This window comes from Hakea prostrata, chromosome 8, assembly GCF_041222555.1.
Source record: "Hakea prostrata isolate BN-2017 chromosome 8, UWA_Hpros_2, whole genome shotgun sequence".
Lineage (NCBI taxonomy): Eukaryota > Viridiplantae > Streptophyta > Magnoliopsida > Proteales > Proteaceae > Hakea > Hakea prostrata.
In genome coordinates, this window is record NC_142607.1 from 53517446 (window position 1) to 53541002 (window position 23557).

The window sequence follows — 23557 nt, forward strand, 5'->3', positions numbered from 1 at the left end:
CTCCGACACCATAGAAATTAGTATACAAACCTTTTTAGCGCCTTAACTATGATATACTGTTTTCACTACTAGTTTAAAGTCTCATGTCCTCCAGTTTTTGTGGCTATACTTCATTCTTTGTTTGGGGCAGTCTTCATCATCTGTTGAAGCATCCCCACTTCAAACTTTAACGCTTTGGCTCTTTCTACTCTTGGGTCTCAGAAAACTTGGAACTTGTCTTGGATGTTAGCAGTTGGTCCTGTGTCTTTGTGGAAAACAATTTGTAGTTTTTTTGGATGCATTTTGCATTCTTTGGACAGGATGTGCTGTTGCAAGTACGATGAGTGCTCGTTACCCGTGTGATTAGGATTACTTTGTGTAAGAAAACAAAAAGTGGATTGCTTCCCGTGACTGAAAAACCTAGATTTACCTTCCTAGTCCTGGATGCATGAAGACCCTTCGGTGAACACGAAAATGAGGAACAGAGTCCAATTCACATTGAGAAAAACTTTCAATTCATCACCAGGTATAAAAGCAAAGGTATTATTGAATAGAAGAATTTACCAAACTATAAACCACAACTGAATCAATCTACATCTGTCTACCATTGAAAGGTTGTTCAATCGATGATAATAACCGACATTTTTTAGCGAAGAAGTCAGCATTTCAATGCATTTTATGGTATACGTAATAATCTCCATCCCTTAATATGAACCTACCAATTCCCAGGAAAAAAAAATCTACATCCGTCTCTACCTTTTAATAGTAGGTCACTACAAGAACATCCGTTTTTTATTGTTTAATACCCCAAGAATATTTTTGATTTTCTTGTCTTCGGATTGGAAGCTCACCAGATTGGCCGCTCTCCTACAGCTGAAGATAAAACTCATGGAAGCCTCAATGAAGCGGAAACAAGAGAGAAAATCTAACTTTTGATTATTAATCCAGAAAGGCAACTAGATAAGAAAGTTGTACAGAAATTCAACAATCGACCCAATATTTATAGGGAGGAATGGAATAATAAGAAGTGTCAGATATCAGAATTAAAAAAAATATACAGGACCTATCATGTGGAGGATCACAACAAAGCTTACCTGAGAGATTATTGCCCGGTACCATCAGAGAGATCAGTAGCAATCATAAGCTGAAAAATGTTAAAGCCAGACTAAGATTAGTTAATCTGGGAGCTTGCTACTCTAGGTTTTCCACTGAACCAACATTAGGTGGCTAATTTTGTAAAGAAAACCTACATATAGCTAATCATGTAATTTTCCCTTTCCCAAAAATATTCAACTATTAATAAATTACACAACTTACATCAGAACTGCTCTTGGGAAACCTCAAAAGCAATGCCGCGTCATATCTATTCAACTGCAGTAATCATTCTTCAAATTCACTACTTCACCCATGTGTGACATGGGTAACACAAATCAATTAATCGGTAAAATCATCGTCAAGAAAATCAAGATCATTATCATCATCAGTAGCAGCAAGCATGGTTGCAGGGTTGACTCCCACATGTTCAACTACTACATCCACCAACGTCCCCATGTCCAATGCACCACTGATTTCCTCAGCATTTACATCTTCATTCTCGTCGACCTCGTTGTCATCAGCCTCCATTTTCACCTCATTATAAAGAATTTCCTGCAACCAAAAGATCTAGGGACTTCAGTCAAGTTTGTCGTAACTGAAAGCAGAATCCGAAATTATTGCTCAATTAGAAAATCCCCTGGGCTGAAAAAAAGGTGCAAAAAGAACCTCATCTTCCTGTGGAGCTTGTGTCTCTGTCTCCACTATCCAGTCATCTAGTAGGCTTTCTAGCAGAACATTGTCAAGGGAGAGTGCATCATCATGTTTTCTTCTACATTGGCGTTCCCTAAGTCGCAAGTTGTAATGAACATAAATAAGGTCATTCAATCTTTTCTGAGCCAGGCAGTTGCGTCTCTTGCTATGAATCTGATCATAAACACTCCAATTATGCTCACACCCAAATGAAGAGCATGTTTGGCTTAATATGCGAATGGCTATTCGTTGTAGTTCCAAGCAATTTATCCCATGTTGTTGCCACCAAGCAGCTAAGGAAATAATCAACAACAGGAATTTGTTATTATCACTAGAAGATGTAAAATGCAAATGAAAAAGAAAAACCAACAAAAATGCACGCACATAAACATGCAATCAGTACATACATTCGCAAACCAGTTAATCTAAGTTTCTTCATAAAGAAGTAACATCCGGACACAGTTGAAAGATAAGCTCCATGAAAGGATTTAAAGAAATATTTTGGCATTCTAATAGTTACCTGGGTCAAGCTCTGCCCTTGTACTTATGGCCAACTCAGTTCCAAAATCAGCTTTTGCAGAAACAAAATCAGAAATCTGAAACAGCATCCGCCATTAACAAAATAAAAAATTTGAAAACAGCGCCCGCTATTAACAAGTAAACAGAGGAAGAAGAAAAAAAAAAAAAAGCTCAAGTATTTGTCACTAACATTGATAACTGAATCATCAATACCTGCATGGATGCACAAATCCTCCTTCCATTTTCTGGCTCTAGTCGAACGATACATTCATTTAGTCCACGCATTACCTCAGGGTGCTACAGTCAAATAGGAAAGCAAAAATCTTATATAGATTTCAAACAGGAGAGAGAAAATTATAGTGTGGCAAGCAGTGACAAAACAGAATTCCTCGTACCGCTAAAAAATCAGGACAGTAACGATATGATGGATTGAGGAAGTAGGCTGCCACATAGAGAGGATGATGAAACACAGAGTTCCAATGATTATCTATGACAGCCCAGAATGGTCCATATTTCCGTACATCATCACCATGAATGGCTTTCACTGCTAGCTTAGCTCTATACATATCATTATATATAGAAGGCATTGAAAGGCCTTCATCACTATCCACTTTTTGAAGAACTTGCAAAATTGGCTTGACAGATTTTCTAACGTACTGCATCTTCTTCCAAAAGGTAGGATTTAATACAATTTTTTCCACTTCCTTTCCCTCATCCAATTGGGCAAACTGAGATGAAAGCCATTTGTTAGATTCGAACATCCTCTTGAGACCTATCCTATTGTCCAACAAGCTTTGTAAAGTTATAAAACTCGTAGCAAACTTTGTAACTGCTGAATTGAGAAGATCCCGGCCTTCAGTAAATTCTTTTTTCATAAGATTTAATAACCAAGTTCGGTTGTAAATGAATTTTGTAATTTTTTTCCCTCTGTCCATGCACTCCCCTACCCACTTTATCTTTGTAAAATCTTCTAGCATCTGATCAATACAATAGGCAGCACATGGTGTCCAGAATAAGTTCCCCCTCTTCTCCTCCAGCATCTTCCCAGCAGCCTTATAACTGGCAGTGTTCTCAGTGATTACCTAAATAGAAGTTAATGGGGCATAGTTAAGAAGGCTTTTATTTGAGTAAAGTTGGAAACAACCAAAAATGAATGAGTAGTGGAGTACCTGCACCACATTTTCTTCACCAATCTCTTCCACCACTTTGTCCAACAAATTGAAAAGGCTGGAAGCATCTTCCAATATATCTGTTGCATCAACAGAAGAAACAAAGTACACACCACGGGGACATGAAACCAAAAGATTGACAATTGTCCTTCCATGGGCATCTTTCCAACTATCTGCCATAACAGTACAACCAGTAGTTGACCATGATGCTTTCAATTCCATGAAATATTCTTTATTTGATGCAATCTCATCCTGAAGAAATCGACCAGAGATCAACCGGCTAGAAGGGCCTTTCAGCCCTTCACCATATTGACCAACTAACTCCAGCATCTTATGGAAGTATGGGGAACTTGCTGCATTCAAAGGAATTGCTGCATGATAAAAGAACTTGCATATTGCAGATACCACCTCCTTACGAGTTTTTTTATCTGTCACTGTCTTTGACTTCACCTGTTTATAGGGCCGGCCACGATTTTTTGGTGATTTGACAGAATCCAATCTGGATCTCTTCAGCTGTCGTTCAGAACCACCGACATCATCGTCAGGGGACGTCTCCATCAGTCTACTTCTCATGTCTTTGCTCAAAATGTTATCATCAATTACCTGGTTCTCCAAACTAATATCATGTAGAAGATCCTTCTCCTGCTCTTCCTCTTCATCATCATTATCTGAAGGCATATAGAAAGCTGAAATTTCTTTAGCTTCAGAACGGCGCTGTCTCCTGCCAGTCCGGTGCCATTTCATGTTCTCCTTCATTTTGAGATACACATCTTCTGGAGCCTTTTTACAATATGCAACTTCCCCTGGGATCCTTGCAAGATGTTGTTTAAAACGATTTATACCTCCACTAACTATTTTTTCACAGTAATTGCATTTTACCTTCTTTTTCCTCCCATCTTGAGCAACACCATGTTCCCAACCTGGGTCAACATATCCTAATGACCGAAGGGGAGCCAAACAAATTACCAAATTTTTGTCATCCATTGCTCGTTTGCGTTTCCCTTTATAACCAAGAGGCTCTTCCTCATCATCCTCATCATCGTTAGAGTGAAAATCCAAGAACAATTGTTCTTCATCATCAGTTTGCCTTTGTTTTTTGATACACCGACATCCCTGCAAATTTTCCTTCATTTTCTGGCATACTTCTTCTGGGACCTTCCTGCAGTATGCAACTTCCCCAGAAATTCTGGCCAAATGTTGCTTTAATCTGTATATTCCACCACTAACCACTTTCCCACAATAATTGCATTGGACTTTCTTCTTTCTCTCATCTTGGGCGACACCATGCTCCCACCCAGGGTCAATGAGTCCTGTGGAGCGCAGTGGGGCCATCTCTTCAAGCATCCAGCACCTTGCACCCTATCAGCTTTTACACTTCTCTGGTTTTATTGAGAACACACTCAGTTAGAGGTATAACAAAAGTGGAAGGACATATAGAGCTCTTAAACATATTTAAAGCATTCCATGTCTTCATATTATTGTTTGGCACCAAAAGCAACAGAATAACAGATCATTTTCTTTCATATCAACAAACCCGCAAGGAGAATTGAAACAACTGCAGTCCTTTGACTTTCATAATTGTCAAGCTGATCAGAAATCCACTGGCATTTCATATAAAATGTTGAGAAATCAAAATGAAAAAAACATGCCCCTTGTCAAGATAAGTCAATGTTGGATTTCCAGACATCCCCCCCTTCTTTTTCTTTCCTTTTCTCCCCTGGAATATTCTCTGTTTCAGCAGCAAACCCCACTAGGGAACCATTTTCCAAAATGATTTTTGCCATAAATTTTTGACTTTAACATGTGACAGGAAAGTGCAGAAAGAAACCCAACTTCCACATATCCAAGATAGAAGTTGCTTTACGACAGAATGAATTCACCAAGTAAGCCTATCTGAACAAACATACCCAAAGAATAAAGATACTGATTTTTTGAAAAAAGTGCAGTTCTCAACCATTAGAAACTGATACACAGATCGAATGGAATGGGGAAATGAATAGTAGTGATATTGCACAACAAATAAACTAAAAGACTTGAGTAATTAGGCATTAATAGGTTAGACATTTGAGAGAATGAGCTTTAGCATACATAAGGATGCTAGAATGAACACTAAACCTTCTTTCTCTTTATTTTTTTTTTTTTAAAAAAAAATTTTTTGTGGGGGGGGGGGGGGGGGGGGGGAACACAAATTCTAAAGGTAGGAGTACCCCTATAGGCCATGGAATGAAAAGGGAGTTTTTAGTCAAATGACAGGAATGCAGAACAGAGATGACTCATAGCAGCAGCAAAAAAGTGCTTGGTTGAAGTCAATTCTGTAAGCAGGTGGGAAGGCTATTGCTGGAGATGGTTGAAAAGGCAAGAAAAGATTGAGACACATGACTCAAAAGAATGCGTGAAACTATTGAAGACTCATGAAATCAACCCTAATGGTCAGGCCCGTTAGGGGTATGGTAAGAATGTCGGATGATTTGGATAACATCCAAAGCTAAGAATTGTTTCCTCCACACTAGCTAGGGTTACAGCTTCTTTACAGGAACAAGATATTTCAGCTATACATTTGGAAGCTAAAAGAGGTCCAAGAAAACCAGCAGAACAAACAAAAAAAGCAGAAGGTAAAAACATAACATTTTGGATGTGGTTTCACAAGCACCAACAGCCAAACTACAAAATACAAGAACCTATAATAAATATTCTCTTCTATATATCTTCTGCTAGTCTTCATTAGTGAACCACCAAAAGAATAATAAAAACAAGGGAAAAAAGAAGGGATCTCAAATATAAACCATATAATTCATGTTTAATGTGCCAAAATTTCTTCACGAATACAAGTTGCAAAGTTTTTTCTATGTTACTACTACACCAAAAAGCTCCAATAGGGGCCAATAGTTTCTATCCTAACCAAATTTCTAAGAGAAAAGCTAACTAGTTTTTTATACAAATACAATTTCAGATTTAATGACATAAACTCATCTGGGATTACTCAAAAAAGTGTTACATCAATGACTTCTAAGCAAGCATTTCAATATATTCAAAAATATACAATGTTTCTCCTCCTTTTTTTGGTTTATTTATTTAGTATGTTTTGTGCTTTCCTTTTTACTCCTCTTTTTTTTTTTTTTTTGGGGGGGGGGGGTTGGTGGGGCGAGGGGAGGGGAGGAGGCTCATCAAATGGCACTCTGTTGATAAATACGGTATTGGTAGAATGGCTTAATTGATCTGTGTGATCACAAGCCCTTTATTTATAAAAACTTGGAGATAATACTATTACATACATACCCCTACTTGGGTAATAGAATTTTACATAAACAAAAACTCTAATAGAGTTGAACTCATAGTAGGACTCATCCCACACTCCCCCTCAAGTTGAAGCATAGATATTAGTCATGCATAACTTGCCTAAAATAGGAAGGAAATCTCCTTCCTTCAAACCCTTAGGTGAAAATATCTGCTACTTGGTCTCCAGACCTCACAAAAGGCATGCAAATGAGCCCTTGTTCCAGTTTTCCTTTGACAAAAAACCTATCAATTTTAATGTGCTTAGTTCGATCATGTTGCACAGGATTATTAGCAATACTAATGGCAGCCTTGTTGTCACAATATAGCATCATAGGGTTTGGAACTTGGACTCCAATATCTTCTAGCAAGCCTTTCAACCATAGTAGCTCACAAACTCTACGAACCATAGTTTTATATTCAGCTTTTGTATTGGATAAAGCTACCACATTTTGTTTCTTACTTCTCCAAGTACCTAGATTACCTCCAACAAGGTACAATAACCTGAAATTTACTTCCTATCAGGAGATCCAGCCCAGTCTGCATTAGTGTATGCTTCCACTCTTAAATTATCAGTGGATGACAAAAGTTTTTCTTTTCTAGGAGTTCCCTTCAAATACTGCAATATTCTGGTAGCAGCCTTCATATGAGCTAAATATGGATCATGCATGAACTGACTTACTATCCCCACGGCATAAGTGATGTCTGGCCTAGTGTGGGATAAGTAAATAAGCTTCCCTATCAGCCTTTGGTATCTTCCTTTGTCCACTGGTTCTCGCTCTTTTTCCTTAAGTTTAGCTCTAGCTTTAACAAGGGTATCAACTGCTTTACACCCCAACATTCCCACTTTTGATAATAAGTCTAGGACATACTTTCTTTGGGATAGGAATATACCATTCTTTGATCGAACCACCTCAATCCCTAAGAAGTACTGTAATTTCCCTAGATCTTTAATCTCGAACTCTCTGCCAAGAAAATTCTTCAACCTTTGAATTTCTTCACCATCATTCCCTATGATGACAATATCGTCCACATAAACAATGAGAAGTGTGATGTTAGTAACTAACTTCTTGACAAATAGTGTATGATCAGCATTCCTTTACTTATACCCAATAAAAATCATTGTCTTCAGGAGGCGTCCAAACCAGCATCTGGGAGACTGTTTTAACCCATAAATTGACTTCTTCAATCGACAAACTTCCCTGAAATTTTGTCATCGGAGAAACCATGTGGGATTTCCATATAGACTTCTTCTTCTAACTCCCCATGTAAAAAGGCATTATTTGCGTCTAGTTGGTGCAGATTCCAGTCTTTGTTCACAACTACAGACAATAGGACTCTGACAATGTTCAGTTTCGCGACAAGGGCAAAAGTCTCCTGATAATCAATCCCATAGGTCTGCATAAACCCCTTTGCAACTAGTCTTGCCTTAAACCTGTTGACTGATCCATCCATGTTTTGTTTAATCACAAACACCCATTTGCAGCCCACTGGTTTTTTTCCTAGAGGAAGTGTAACCAGCTCCCAAGTATCATTTTTCTTCATTGCCTGCATTTCCTCTATCATAGTTGCCTTCCATTTCTTATTAGCATAGGCTTCCTGCCAACTTTTAGGAACAAATATAGATGATAGAGAGGATTTAAAAGCACGGTAAGAGTCAAACAAAGAGTCATAAGAGACATATTTAGCTATGGGATGCTGAATACAAGATCTGACTCATTTTCTCATAGCAATAGGAAGATCAAAAGAAGATACCTCAAGGGGAACAATAGAATCTGATTTTGAAGCAGGAGACTAAAGTGGTAACGTGTCACCTTTCTCCACCTGTTTTAGCCGGTTGTAATTCTTCCTTTGATAAATCTGCACCTCCTTATTCTGGTCAATCTGGTTTTGAAAGACCTTAACAATGTGCCTCACAGGAGTAATCTCCTCCTAGCTAGATTCTTCACATGGTTCAGAAAACGAAGGGGGAGGATTAGAGTCCTCAGATATACTGGCCGAAGTCTCCCCTTGGTCAAAAAACTCTTCTTGAACTCTTAAGTTGTGTTGGTGTGTGATCAGAAGATCTAGAGTTGGAAAGAACACCTCTCCTCTGGGACTCTCCCCCTGGAGAGGTGTATAGTAAGGGCAAGACTCATTAAAAATTGTAACCATGGATACAATGGTTTTTCTAGAAGGAGGATGATAACATTTGTACCATTTCTGAGTAGCAGAATACCCCAGAAATATGCATCGTAGACCACGTGGAGCTAGCTTACTCTGGTGGGCTGTAATTCTAATATAACACACACATCCAAAAATCTTTGGGGGAATAACAAAAGAGAAGGCTCCCTGGAGAATCTCATTAGGACATTTAAAATCAAATATCCTACTAGGCATCATATTCATAAGGTAAGAAGCAATGAGTATAGCATCACTCCAATATTGATCAGAGACATTCATAGCAATCAGAATTGAACAAGCTATTTCTAAAAGATGATGATTCTTCCTTTCGGCAACGCCATTTTGGGCAGCAGCATCAACACAACTGGTTTGGTGTATTATGCCAGAGTCAGAGAGATATTTTTGAAATTCACCATCAATATACTCTGTGCCATTGTCACTGCGAAAGATCTTCACAGTGGCATTGAATTGAGTTTGAATCATATTATGAAAATCACAAAACCATCGAAAAACCTCATTTTTTTTGTTTTAAAAGATAAATCCATGTAAAACGAAAATGACAATCAATAAAAGTAACAAAATACTTATGGCCAGTAGTACTAGACACTCGTCAGCAGGGGCCCCAAACATCAGTATGTATTAGCACAAAAGGAATAGATTTTCTATTATGAAGAGACGGTAAATAAGTAGAATGAGTCTGCTTTGCAAAAATGCAGGCTTCACAAAAAAAATCATCCGTTTTACAAGAAGAAACTAAATCAGGAAATATTCTCTTAAGAATTCCTAGAGGGGGTGACCGAGTCTACGGTGCCACTGATGAAGGTCTGATATGACCGAATGGACTTGATTAGGAGATGCAGTCAGAGCAAAAGTAGAACCTCCAATTGGCTCTAACAGATAAAGTTCATTGTCTAGTTTACCACGTCCAATCTCCTTCCCCGTGACCAGATCCTGGAAGACACAGTAAGATGGAAAAAATGTCACTTTACAATTCAAGTCATTTATAAGACTACTAATAAAGAGCAAATTAGTAGAGAAAGAGGGAACATGTAAAACTTTAGACAAAGAAAGTGATGGAGAATGTTGAATGGTCATTTTTTCCACTCAGCCTCAGCACTTTGCTTCAGCTTCCAATGGAAGAATAGGAGCCATCAGCAATTCAAACTTTATCATTTCCAGAAGTTGGAGGATATTGTAAGAAAAATGAGGATAAACCTGTCATATGATCCGTGGCTCCTGTATCAATGATCCAAGGAGTAAAAACTAAAGAAACTTGGAAGCCTGTAAAAGTTTTACCTGAAGTAGCAATGTAGGAGTTGGTATAGGAAGTAGCAGTGGTAGAGGCTGTACCGGCAATAGAAGACTGTAGAATACGTTGCAGAGTAGCTAACTCCTCCTGTGAAAAACCAACGTCTTTAGAGGGTGTTGTTGAAACTATCTCAGAAATATGAACTTTTGGTTTTCATCTTCTTTGTGCTCTTTTTTTGCTCAAAATCAGCAAGCTTCCCATGTAGCTTCCAACAATTGGCCTTGGTATGATATGATTTGTGACAGTGTTCACACTTGACAATCTCCTTTGCTAAATTAAATTTAGTGCTAATAGACTGTAAAACGGATTTCTCCACAATAGGAGCATGAAGCATGGCGAAACGACGGCTTTCCTCACACTGAACAAGGGTATAAGACTGTTCAAGTGTAGGAAAGGGAGAACGACTTAATACTTGTACTATGATCTGATCGTACTCCACGTTCAAACCTGTCAGGAAGTCATATACTCAAATCTTATCAAGGTGTTTCCTATAAGTAGCCACATCATCTGGATTAGTAGGGTGATAATCACCATAATGATCCAACTCCTGCCAAAGAGATCACAACTCAACATAATAGTGGACCACAGTCAGTTCCTTTTGGATAGTCTCATGAAGCTTTTTTTTGAGCTCATAAATCTGGGCATCATTCCCCAACTGTCCATATGTTTTAGTAATAGCCTTCTAGATTTGGACTGCAGTGTCAAGTAATAGATATCCACAGGCAATATTTGGGTTCATGGAATTCAAAAGAAATGACATAATAAAATAATCATTCAAGATCCATTTATCCTATAAAACACCTATGGTAGTAGGTTTGAAAGTGGCACCCGTAATGTGTTCAACAAATCCTCTTCCGACAATAGTCAAGTAAGCAGATCGAGACCAGATCAAATAATTTGTTCCATCAAATCTCATTGAAAGAGGATGAAGAGTGGGGAAGTGTTCGAGCCCGTGGGAACAAGGAATACCCTCAGTAGTTGTCATGTTGAAAAAATTGTCTGCAGTTCTTCAGTCTTCACCCTTTCGAAGTAACAGAAACGTCACAGAATGCAATAGCCGAACAATCCAAACAATGATATGAGGCCAATAGTTTCTACCCTAACCAAATTTCTAAGAGAAAAGGCTAACTAGTTTTTTATACAAATACAATTTCAGATTTAATGACATAAACTCATCTGGGATTACTCAAAAAAGTGTTACGTCAATGACTTCTAAGCAAGCATTTCAATATATTCAAAAATATACAATGTTTCTCCTCCTTTTTTTGGTTTATTTATTTAGTATTTTTTGTGCTTTCCTTTTTACTCCTTTTTTTTTTTTTTTTTTTTGGGGGGGGGGGGGTTTGGCGGGCCGAGGGGAGGGGGAGGAGGTTCATCAAATGGCACTCAGTTCATATCTTTAAGTTCAATCATTGACAAGGTTCAAAGAAAGGGTGGCCGTTGGATCCCGCTTTGAAACTGGTTTCCAATTTGCCAGGAAGGCAGGAGCACACGTCAAAGAAGCGATTGAAGGTCAGCGATTTCACTGAAGTCAAAGAAGCAGGCATAATGACATCCAGGGCATCGCAGATCCTAGGGAGATGAAATTCATGAAAGTCAGTCACAAGTGTGAATGGATAAAAATTGGCTTCACAGACATGAATATGCTTCAAAATCTCCATGAAGCAGAATTATAATGATGAGATTTCAGAATTCAAAACCTTCGGCCCAAGTGTTGGCCAGTCCTATGTCTCAGAGTTCGATTTTGCTACTGGTGCTGAATCTAGCAACATAAGTTGTATGCTTTGATTTGGCTTCAGAAAATAAAGCTTCTTGGCCTCTGTTGCTATATACTGTTGGAACAAATTTCCAGGCTGAGTCCAGTCAAGAATCAAGATACTGTTCCAGATTCTGTTTTCACGTAGAATACAAGGACATCCAATTTGGCTCCTCTTTCAGCTCCATTAGGAATGTTGTCAAAAGGTTGGCCTATAACATATGGTGATATAAAATGTAGTAGTTGGCGGTTGTGCAGTGTGAGCTAAGAACTGTGGAATGACATTTGAAAGAATCTTTAGATTGACTTGGACCCTTTCCTTTATGCAAAGGAGTTGTCTATCAATGGAAGCTTATAGGGATGATATCATAATATAAAAGGAAGTAGCCATTGTGTCACAGGTATCAACAATTCCATGCAAAGTGTTATTAGAATTTAGAAATCATTAAAAGGATTACCTTTCTATGAGAAGAGCAAGGTTTGTCATTTGACCTCCACTTAAAAGTTGAACTGCTGAATGACCTCACTATTGGTCAACATAACTAAAGTTTTCCACTTGAAACCCTGATGGTCCAACAAGAACACGGTTGTCAAGGCAGTTGAGAGGGGAATTAGCAAGGCCCCAATCTAGGCAAATCTGCTTTGATGCCTATCCATTACCTAAGTGACACCTTGACAACTACCCAAAGAGTGATATATAGATTATGTGTAGTGGCAGTTTTCTAATTTTCAGAACAGTCCAGGCCTTTGAGTACGTAATCATCACATGAAGGACTAAACTGTACGTGGAATTCTAAGATTGTATTTTCTGAAATCAGAATTAGGGGTGGATTTCAAAGAGAAGTAAAATAAGATTACAACCCAGCTCACTAGTTGTAATTATGGCTAAAAAGAAAAAGTAGAAAGGTTATCTAACCTCTCCATTGGGTGAAAGACAAGAATTGGTCAGCTTCTGAGATGCAATTCTCTCTCACACAAGATTGATTCAATCTAAAGTTTCAATTTTAACGGAGAATATAGAAAAATGATTATCACTGAATGGGGGTAAATCGCTGCCTAGTCGACTATATGGTTCTGCCCAGCACACTGAACTACAGTGCTCTATCACTAAGGGATTTCCCCTCAATATTCATTTACATCCAACAAAACCATCCTGCATGAAACTAGCATAACGGGATTCATGGCCCCTTGAATTATAATATATCAATCCATCAAACAATCAAATTTGAAGCCCAAAAAAATGATGGGAAGTTTCTGAAATTGGGCTTGGTTGTAAGACTGTCATCAGCTGAGATTTCAGATTTGGTTCTCTTAATAGAAGTGTTTGTAGAAGGGGAAAATCAAACATTAATATTGCCTGGGGTAGGAATGTTGACACTCAAGATATAAAGAAGAAAAATGAAGGGCGAGGAAGATCAATCCCAATATAGAGTAATGTTGGTATCATTAGAACAGAGCATCGACAGTAGCTGAGATCCTAGGATTAAGGAAGTGATGATGCACAAAGAAGAAATAATTGATCAAGGATAGAACAGGTGGAAGCACAGTAACTAAGAAAAAGAGGAGGGAAGGGGGTTTTTTTGTTTTTTTTTTTTTTTTTTTGTTGGGGGGGGGGGGGGGGAGAGAGAGAGAGAAAATAGGGAAATAACACGCATCACTCACAACCTGTGAGGAACAATCTATAGTCTCATTCAATTAAATATGTCTATCCATCATTGGGAAGCTTATGTATAAATAGAAAGAAAGAGACCTCCAGCTGCAACTCCACAACTCAAACAAGAAGCTACTTCAGGACACTAGCTAACAATATAAAGTAAAATCAAAGGTTTATCCTAAATTACTAAATGAAGCCCTACCAACTGCTATCAGAACAGAAGCTTTGTTTGGTTTTAGTTCATCTTGGTTTGGCTTTCCAGATAGCGCTATGCAAGACCAGCCACAATAATGCCACCGCATAATGCAGCTCCTGTGTATGGAAACAAACTTCAACGGTGGATGAAGATGACATTATGCAAGAAAAAAATCATGAGAATTGTCATAGGAGGTTAGAATTAAACAGATCTTAGATATGTTATGAGTAACAGATAAATTTGTGAAGTAAACCTTTACTTTTCCCATACTTGACTAAACCATTAAATTATTAATCACAGTGTTGCAACTGAAGGTTCACAAGTGTGAGCATCAGCATAGAAAAGCTTAGGGGCTAGCTAAACATAAGAAAACAAGCTACCCTTTCCTTCTTGGGCTAACCCTTTTTTTCCATTCCTTGGCTAGTTCTGAATGATTTGTTTGTTAGTGGTTTAGATTGCATGAACTTCACACACACACCAAAAGAAAATTTTGGCATCAACTTGCTTTCTTGAGTAGGCTGGTGTCTTTGTTATAAAAAGGCTTGTCGTTGTGTGTGTGCCTACTTGAAAAGTTCAATACGAGAAAGAGTAATAATACTTAAAATCTGTTACATGCAACCCCCCCCCCCCACAAAAAAAAAAAAAGGAGCTACCAAGGCTAAATTTATGAACGGCTACTACAAAATTTTAGCCAAATCCATCCTTTTCGACTTCTATGAGGAAGAAAGTCAATTTTCAGAATACCTCCAAAAAGTTCCTTTTGAAGAGTATAATCCCATTATTGATAGAAGAATCTTGATTAGAAGAGTTGAATAATGGTGTCTCCAAGGAAGGATAAGAGAATTCACTTAGGTGGTGATCAGTTGTCGAGATGCATTGCCAACCATATGCGCTATTGAGTAGATCCATTGAAGACCAGAATTTTAGGAACTGCTAGATGTGGTTTTGACTTGGTCCAAAGAAGAAAGGGTCAGAGTTGTAGGGAGTTCGTTAGATAGTGTTGCTGGTTTTTAGGAAGTCATCTGGGTGGTTGTTGCTAGTTTTTAGGGAGTCATCTGGGTTATTTAATAGTCCATAAAAACTGCTTTTCAGTTTCAGTTTTTAAGTTCAAAAAGCATAGCTTTGTAAACGTCTTTGTTATTCAGGGTTCAGCAGTGAGAAGTTCTATTTTCTACTCTGTTTTCCTAACAATTTGGTATCTGAGCCCGGTTGCTTGGCTGTTGGCATTTACTTGTTTGAAAGAGGCTATTTGATTCAATTGAGAATGGAGGTTTCCAACTTTGTTGGTGCAATTGAGAAGCTGACTCACGTCAACTACTATGATTGGAAATCATGTGTGGAGCCGTATCTCCAAGGGCAAGACCTGGGGGAAGTCATGAATGGAGCAGACACCAAACCACCAAGTGGTGGGCCTGATGTTGTTGAAGCAACCCGAAAGTGGAAGATTAAGGCTGGAAAAGCCTTGTTTGTGCTCAAGGCTTCCACACATAAGGATCTACTGGATTACATCCGTGATGCAACAACTCCTAAGGAGGCATGGGATGCTTTTGCAACTCTATTTTCAAAACAGAATGGAGCTTAACTACAAATGTTGGAGAATGAGATTGGATCAATAAGTTATGGTAATCTGACTATCTCAAACTACTTTATGAAGGTTAAGATGTTGTGTAAGGAGATCTCTCAAATTAACGAGGAATCAAAAATCTCAGAGGCTCGGCAACGACGGATCATTATCCGTAGTTTGAACCAAGAGTACAATGGTTTCATAACTGCTATCCAAGGGTGGCCTACTCAACCAAGTTTGTTTGAGCTAGAAAGTCTTCTTGCAAATCAAGAGAGTTTGGCCAAACAAATGTCTGAATTGTCCGTCAAGGATAATGAATCCAAGGAAGAAAATTTGATTGAAACAAGAATTTCAACTTTGCAGAAGGCCGAAATTTCGATGTTTCGAAACTGACACTTTTTTCTGGAAATTGAAACTTCAATTTCGGGCCTCATATGGACTCAAAATGATTTGGATTCTTGCTGCATACTACCTATTTCAAGCATAATAAACACAATGGAACTAGTATTTTGCCAAAAAAAAAAAACCATTGAAAATTTATCATTCAAGTATACTAACAAATGACTGGTTCCGACAAGTTCAAACTGTATTGCATACAGACATAGAATCATCAGCATACATGAATTGTTTGGTATAATGGTTACATATACAATAAGTCAACAAAATAAAATGATCGACTAGATCAAGTGATGGTGTCTCACATATATTAAGTTGAGCCTATATATCATATATACATAAAATAAAAATACATAATTTTAGAAAATAATTATTAAAATCAGAAAATGAAAAAATGGTAGCAAATAATAAAAAGATAAGTAACAAAACACAATCATAGATCATAGTCCTAGACTAAACATATATTAATTTCAAGGCAATACAAGATCATTTAAAGCATGAACAAAACAAAAATAAAAAAAAAGGGGAAGTTTGGAACTTTTGGGTATGGCTTATGCTTCACATTCCATTGTTGCCGGAGTTTTTTGTAGCTATTGTGGCTTAGGAGGTGTTTTGAGGCAAAAAAAAATGAGCAAAAGAGGTGTTTGAAGGCAAAGGAGTTGTGGAAATTAGGTGAAAAAGGGATAGAAATCAACAAAAACTAAGGAAAAACAAGTTGGAATGTTGAAATGTTTGAAATTTCGGTTGAAATGGTCAAAATAGCCAAAATTTCAGTCAAAACCTCCAAAATGGTCGAAATCTCGAAATTTCGGTCGAAATTTGACACTTTTCCGAAATAATTGGAATTTCGTTTCGTTTTTTTTAAATGCAGACATTTCGACAATTTCGATCGAATTTTCTTCCATGAATGAATCAAGTACTGTTTTGCTAGACAATGGAATAAATCAAGGACCACAAACAATCAAAGTCAAGGAAGTTCTCAAATGGGGAAGCTTCGAAAGGTCGAGAGATGGAAAAACAATAATTCAATTTCAAAAGTAAAGTGACTTGCTACAACTGTGGCAAATGTGGTCATCTTTCCGGGGAATGTTGCTCACCAAGGAAGAAGGTAACAATGTTGTTTCAAATATTTCTAACTCTAGTGATGATAGCGAAGATGAATGGGGAGCATTCTTCTCTATTGTTGAAGATGAACCAAGTATGTGCAAGTCGGAGGATCAAGAATGGGAAGAACTCTTACTCCCTGAATTAAAACCTGATGAATCAAAGTTTGTTGTAGCACTCTCAGCAGTTGATGAAGAGGTTAATAGTGGCTTGGCAAAAGCAAGTAAGGTACAAAGTTCAGCATACTCCAAAAAGTGAATCATTGACTCTAGCTGCTCAAACCATTTGACTGGCAATGAAAGAAAATTTATGAGCAAAGTTAATTACAAAGGAAAAAGGGTAATTGTCACTGCAAACAATGCCAAACTTTCAATAACTCATATCCTACTTCATGTAATGAAGGACTTGTACTCAAAGATGTGTATCATGTTCTTGAAATGAAGAAAAATTTACTCTCAGTCTCCCAACTAACCAAATTTGGAGGGTATGTTGTGTTTGGACCAAATGATGTGAAGGTATATGAAAATGTGCAAATTTTAGGTGATCCTTATATGCAAGAGAAGAGGTGTGATTTGTTTATGTCATGACAGCTCAAGAAGCATATGTTGATAGAACTGGAAACCATGAAACAACCAATCTTTGGCATGCAAGGCTTGCTCATGTAAGCTTCACCAAACTCCAGGTCATGATGCAAAGGAAGCTGAAAAGAGGACTCCCAAATCTAGAAGTATGTACTAATACAATATGCTTAGGTTGTCAATATGTTAAAGCACATCAACTACCCTATGCTGAATCAAAATTTCAAGCAACAAAGCCTTTGGAGTTGGTTCACTTAGATGTGTTGGGAAGGATCAAAACAAAATCCACTAGAAGTAAATCGTATATGGTAATCTTTATTGATGATTTCTCTAGGTTTGTTTGGGCATACTTTATTAGAGAAAAGTCAGAAGTGTTTCAAACATTTGTAAAATTCCATAATAAAGTAGAAGCTGATCTCAAGAGTAAAATAAAATGCTTGAGATCAGACAATGGAGGTGAAAAAACTTCTACTAAGTTCTCATCATATTTGCATAAATATAGAATTTCTAGGCAGCTTACTTGCCCCAATACACCTCAACAAAACGGGTGGCTGAAAGAAAGAATCGCCACCTTGCCAAGGCTGTTAGGAGAATGTTGCATTATAAGAATGTCCCAACTAAATTTTGGGCAGAGTGTATGAGCACTGCTGTTTATGTCACAAATCAGCTACCTCAACCAAGAGTTGGGCTGATTTCACCATATGAAAATTTGTTCAATCATAAACCAAGCGTAAATCATTTTCGAGTCTTTGGTACAGTTTGTTATGTGTTTGTGCCTGATCAGTTTCATAACAAATATGACAAGAAAGCTATCAGATGCATATTCACAGAATATAATCAAGAAAGAAAGGGCTGGGGTGCATTGATCCTAATACTTGATGAGCATATGTATCAAGAAATGTGGTTTTTGATGAGTCAGCTTCGTGGTGGTCATCCAACCAACCCACTGCACCAGAAGATGAACCACTTGCGGTTGAGGCTTAAGAAGAAACAAATGTTTTCACAAAACCTATATCTACTCATGAAGATGTCAGCAACAATGATGAGGAAATTGAATCCAGATCATATCAACCTAGCAGCCCTCAAGAAGGAGATAATGAAGATGAAGGACTACGGAGGTCTAAGCGTATGCCAAAACCAAATCCAATGTAATGCAAATTTGAATGTGGCATCAGCATTCATGGTAGCAACAAGAGATGCAAAACCAACTTCATTTGAAGATGTACATGATAGAAAATAGTGGAGGACAGCAATGGAGGAAGAAATGGCTGCATTAAGGCTGAATGAGACGTGGGAACTCGTGGCACCACCATCTGGTGTAAAGCCTATTTCATGTAAATGGATCTATAAGATCAAGACAAAAGCTAATGGTGATATAGAAAGGTACAAGGCACGGCTAGTAGCTCGAAGTTTTTCTCAACAGTATGGGTATGACTATGATGAAACGTTTGATCATGTGGCTAAAATCACAATAGTTTGAGTTCTTAGTGCACTTGCTACAAGTTCAAATTGGAAGCTATGGCAACTAGATATAAAGAATGTTTTTTCAAATAGTGAACTGGATCAAGAAATCTTTATGGAGCAACCTCAAAGGTTTGAAAGTACAACACACCCACATTATGTATGTAAGTTGAAAAAGCCCTTTATGGACTAAAACAAGCACCAAGAGCTTGGTTTGGAAAAATTGTAGGATTTCTTCAAGCTCCTGGGTACTCGATGACTTCTGCAGATTCTAGCTTATTTGTGAAATTCACAAATGGACAGATCTCTATTGTGCTGATATATGTTGATGATTTAATTATAACAAGTGATGATAAGGAAGAAATAGCCACAATTCATGTCAATCTAGGAGTGCGGTTCCACATGAAGAAACTTAGGGGGCTACATGACTTTCTCAAGCTTGAGCTTAAGCTTTAGCAAGCGACGAAGGGATATTTCTATATCAACAAAAATATGCAAAAGATTTACTTGTTCGATTTGCGATGTTTGAGAGCAATATTTGTGCAACTCCAATGGAAGTTAATGCCAAACTTTGCATAGACGATGAGGAGGAAGATATCAAGGGTCCAACAAAACATAGGAAGTTGGTTGGAAGTCTTATATATTTGATACTAACTAGGCCTAATATTGCTCAAGCAGTTGGTGTAGTCAGCAGATTCATGCAAGCTCCAAAGAAGTCCCACCTTGAAGCAACTCGACAAATATTAAAATATATACAAGGTACCATTGATTTTGGTTACTGTATAAAAAGGAAGGTGGCAGTAAGTTTAGTGGATTATGTGATGCTGATTATGCTAGAGATCAATCTACAAGGAGATCCACAACATATTATATCTTTAGCCTTGGTACGAGAGTAGTCTCATGGTGCAGCAAAAGACAACCAACTGTGTCTCTATCAACAACAGAAGCTGAGTATAGGGCAGCAGCAATGGCTGCACAAGAAAGCACATGGCTTGTAAGGCTACTAGAAGAACTTCATCAATTTGTGGACTATCCAGTTAGTCAATACTGTGATAGTGAAAGTGCAATTAAATTAAACTTGCAGGAAATCCTGTGTTTCATGCTAGAACAAAACATGTTGAAGTGCAACACCATTTCTTAAGGGAGAAAGTCCAGAAGATGGTGCCAGTTAGAATAGACGATCAGGTAGCAGATATACTAACTAAAGCACTGTGTTACAACAAGTTTTCAAGGTTTAGAGAGCTGCTAGGTGTATTGAACAAAGGGTTGGCGCTGAGGGGAAGAGTTGAGATGCAATATGCTGCTATTGAAAAGGTCCATTGAAGACCATAATTTTTAGGAACTGCTAGATGTGGTTTTGACTTGATTCAAATAAGAAAGGATCATCTAGAGACCTGAGTTGTAGGGAGTCATTAGATAGTGTTGCTGGTTTTTAGGAAGTCATCTGGGTTGTTGTTGCTGCTTTTTAGAGAGTAATCTGGGTTGTTTAGGAGTACATAAAAACTACTTTTCAGCTTCAGTTTTTTAGTTCAAAAAGCATAGCTTTGTACATCTTTTTCATTCTGAGTTCAGCAGTGATAAGTTCTATTTTCTACTCTGTTTTCTTAACATCATTGTCATCGCATCGCATCGCATTGGAGGGGGCGTAGGCAACATCTTCACAATTGCAATGTTGCTATTAAGATCTCACGATGTTTGAGAGAAGTCTAAAGCCACAAATTTATTTACTAGCTTCCTGCCTCCTATTCAAATCATCCAAGTCAATTGGGGTTGCTATTACAACTTCAGCTTCTGCAGTTTCCCCCTTTTTGAACACCCTTCTAATTTGGGTGTCAATTGTAAAACACTTTTAATTTCTTCTTACCAGACACTGCAAAATAATCCATTCCAATATCTGGAAGACACCTTTTCATAGTTTCATATAGGTGATTCTTTAGCTCCTCCCCCCCCCCCCCAAAAAAAAAACAAAAAAACAAAAAAAGGAGGGGGAAAAAAAAAGAAAAAGTGGGGTTGCACACATGCACCCAATCAATGGAAGATCAAATTCATCAGGACTTCTAACTGTGAACATACTCATATGTGAACTCTTATTAATTCTGTTGAGTAGTTATACCATTGTATCTCCTACCAGGATTAGTTGTTCAGTTAATTAGCTTAATGAGTCTTAGGGTATCCTTCTACTAACTTACATAAAAAATTAGAATTCTAAAGAGATGATTATATTGGGTGGAAAAAAGGTGGCTCGTGGAACAGTTCAACAGAGAATCAGAAGTCTGGTTCAAAGAATAGATCATTTTATTATGTCTCACTGATGATATTAATTCTAATCTGTTTTTTTTTTTTAAAGACATACATTGAGAAGTAGTTCTATTTTTCTTTCTACTTATTGTGATAGTCATGTATCTAATTCTATGATAATTTAGCTTGTTTATCTTATTGCTGGAATGACTCTTTTGCGTATTAGGTTGGTGGTGATAAAACATTGGAACTTCTTAACCATGCATATTCCCATGAAAAAGGGAAGCTCAATGTCTTTCTGATTCCGAGCAAGTCTCAACTTTAATTTGGATTTCTTTGATTGAAACAAGGTTTATCTTTGGAATGCATTCAAGATTACCATGCCCTTGGGAACTGAAAATGTTTCGTGCTTTTTGTGCGTGTTTGTGACTTTGTGTACTGGAAGGTTGTTTGTCTGGGGGAGAGACACGGAGGGGGATGGGGATTGGATTGCTATGACCCCAAAGATCTCTTGCAGGAATCGAGTCAATGTGTTCATCGATGTTATCTGGATCTCATTTCATCTTCTTAAAGCCCATTTGCCTTTGAAGTAAGAGTTGTCTCGCTTTGTGTTCAAAACTGAGAATCTTTGACCAAAGTAAGGTATGGCTGCCTCAATTTTTCATCTCGGAAGTATATATGGTATCCATATGGCTCACCGAGAATCTAAGCTCTACAACACTCCTGTAGGGGTCTCATCAAGGCCAGGTGCCTTGCCTACCTTCTTAATATATATATCATCGATTGAATGCTATAGATCATACATACTAGAAATCAATGTGCTAATGAATCATGGGCAACATACCAAGTACCTACGTCTTTAACAAACATCTGAAAATATCTAAGCAACAGATTATAAGATTTAAATAAAAGGGCACTAAAGCACTTAATGCTTCACATACCACTCCTTTCATTTGGGGGGGGGGGGGGGGGGGGGGGATCTTTCCCCTCTCACATAATTCAAGCTCAGGGAGACAGCTGTACCAGCCAAATCCCTTTCCCCATGCTTAAAACACTTCCTGGTGGACAAAATTCCATTCAGGAAATCGAAAAGTAAAAAGCTGTCGTAAGACGAAGTCTGAACAACAACGCGAGTATAATTACCAGTTGCACAAATTAGTGGAGAAACCCTAAATCCCAAAACAAATTTCTGCGCACAAGGAACCCCAACTATGACAAAACTAACCTCACCATAGCAGAACCCTGCTCACCAAAATCAAACAACGGATTCATGTAGAAACTCCTAATTGATCTGCTACATCCTACAAAATTGTCACCTAATATTAACCAAGCTCGACGAAGAAAGAGCAGAAAACAGAAGCTGGATCTAATGATTCCTCAAGATTTCAGCTGTTAAAAGAAGAGTGAAGTTGGAAGTGTAAATACTTGTTGATTGTACTAACCATACCTGCAATGGTTTCGGACGAGAATTCTTTGGAAAGACTATCAAATCCCGGTTCTCATCGCCCTGCATCTCCTGGGAATTCTCTTCGGTTGTGTCCTTGCATTTCGATCATCTTCTTACAAAACAAATGCGAAAAATAAATTTTGGTTTTATTACAGTAAACGAAGTGCGAAGTATGACCCGCGTACTCCATCATCAGATAATCTTAATCGTAAAGATACGATTGGAATGCGACGTAGCGTACCTCGCGACCGGCGTATCGTAGGGTTTGCTCTCAGAAATACACTTGTGGTTACGCGATAAAATGCCCAATCATTCCCTCTCCTCTAAAAAAAAAAATAATAATAAAATAAAATAAAATGTTACTTCCACTATAAATCAATGTTTATTTTTAAAAATATTCCTATAATAAACAGTGTCGAAAAGATTTTCAGTAACAAATATATCTAATGAAAATCTAATTTTGGGGTCTCTGTGCTTTTTAATCATAAAGTAGAGTATTAGTACTTTAAGGCTTTCATTTTTGTGTGCCAGTGCAATTTGCTCATAAATATAATGCACACAGCTTAAGGGTGTCAATCGGTATAATTTCGGTACAGTACCAGCTTTGAATACTGAAAATCATAATTATTCCAATTTACATGGTACGATACTTTTTGTATTTGGAAAAGAAAGGAAGGGGGGGGGTTAAAAAAAAGGGGGAAGGGAAAAGGGAAAAACATAAAAAGTGGGGTGGTGTAATATTAAAAAAAAAAAAAAATAAAATAATTTTTTTTATTATTAAAATATTAATTTAATTTAAATAAAATAAAATAAATATATTAATATAAAAAAAAAAAAAAAAAAAAAAAAAAGAAGGAGGAAGGAGGGGGGGGGAGGAAAAAAAAAGAAAGAGGGGGGGGGGGGGGGGGGGAAGGTAAAAAAAAAAAAAAAAAATAAAAAAAAAAAAAAAAAAAAAAACCGTAACAA

General features: G+C 37.6%; 1 protein-coding gene across 7 annotated transcripts; it reads right to left on the bottom strand.

The window, feature by feature from the left end:
• On the bottom strand, window positions 1–22830 carry LOC149008620 (uncharacterized). 7 transcript variants are annotated; one of them, XM_089166494.1, is made up of 9 exons: window positions 22592–22829; window positions 3453–4831; window positions 2679–3365; window positions 2497–2580; window positions 2285–2360; window positions 1741–2057; window positions 1297–1626; window positions 1074–1123; window positions 1–852 (listed from the first exon to the last, which is right to left on the bottom strand). In XM_089166494.1, exons 2-7 carry the CDS (start codon window positions 4794–4796, stop codon window positions 1414–1416), a joined length of 2721 nt encoding a protein of 906 aa, XP_089022620.1. In that variant the 5' UTR covers window positions 4797–4831; window positions 22592–22829; the 3' UTR covers window positions 1–852; window positions 1074–1123; window positions 1297–1413. The 7 variants fall into 7 exon arrangements, with proteins under 7 accessions (XP_089022620.1, XP_089022618.1, XP_089022619.1 ...); XM_089166492.1 differs by lacking the exon at window positions 1–852 and adding an exon at window positions 9767–9839 and having other exon boundaries at window positions 859–1123; window positions 22592–22830; XM_089166493.1 differs by lacking the exon at window positions 1–852 and adding an exon at window positions 13810–13919 and having other exon boundaries at window positions 859–1123; window positions 22592–22830.
• Between the last annotated feature and the right edge of the window lie 727 nt (window positions 22831–23557).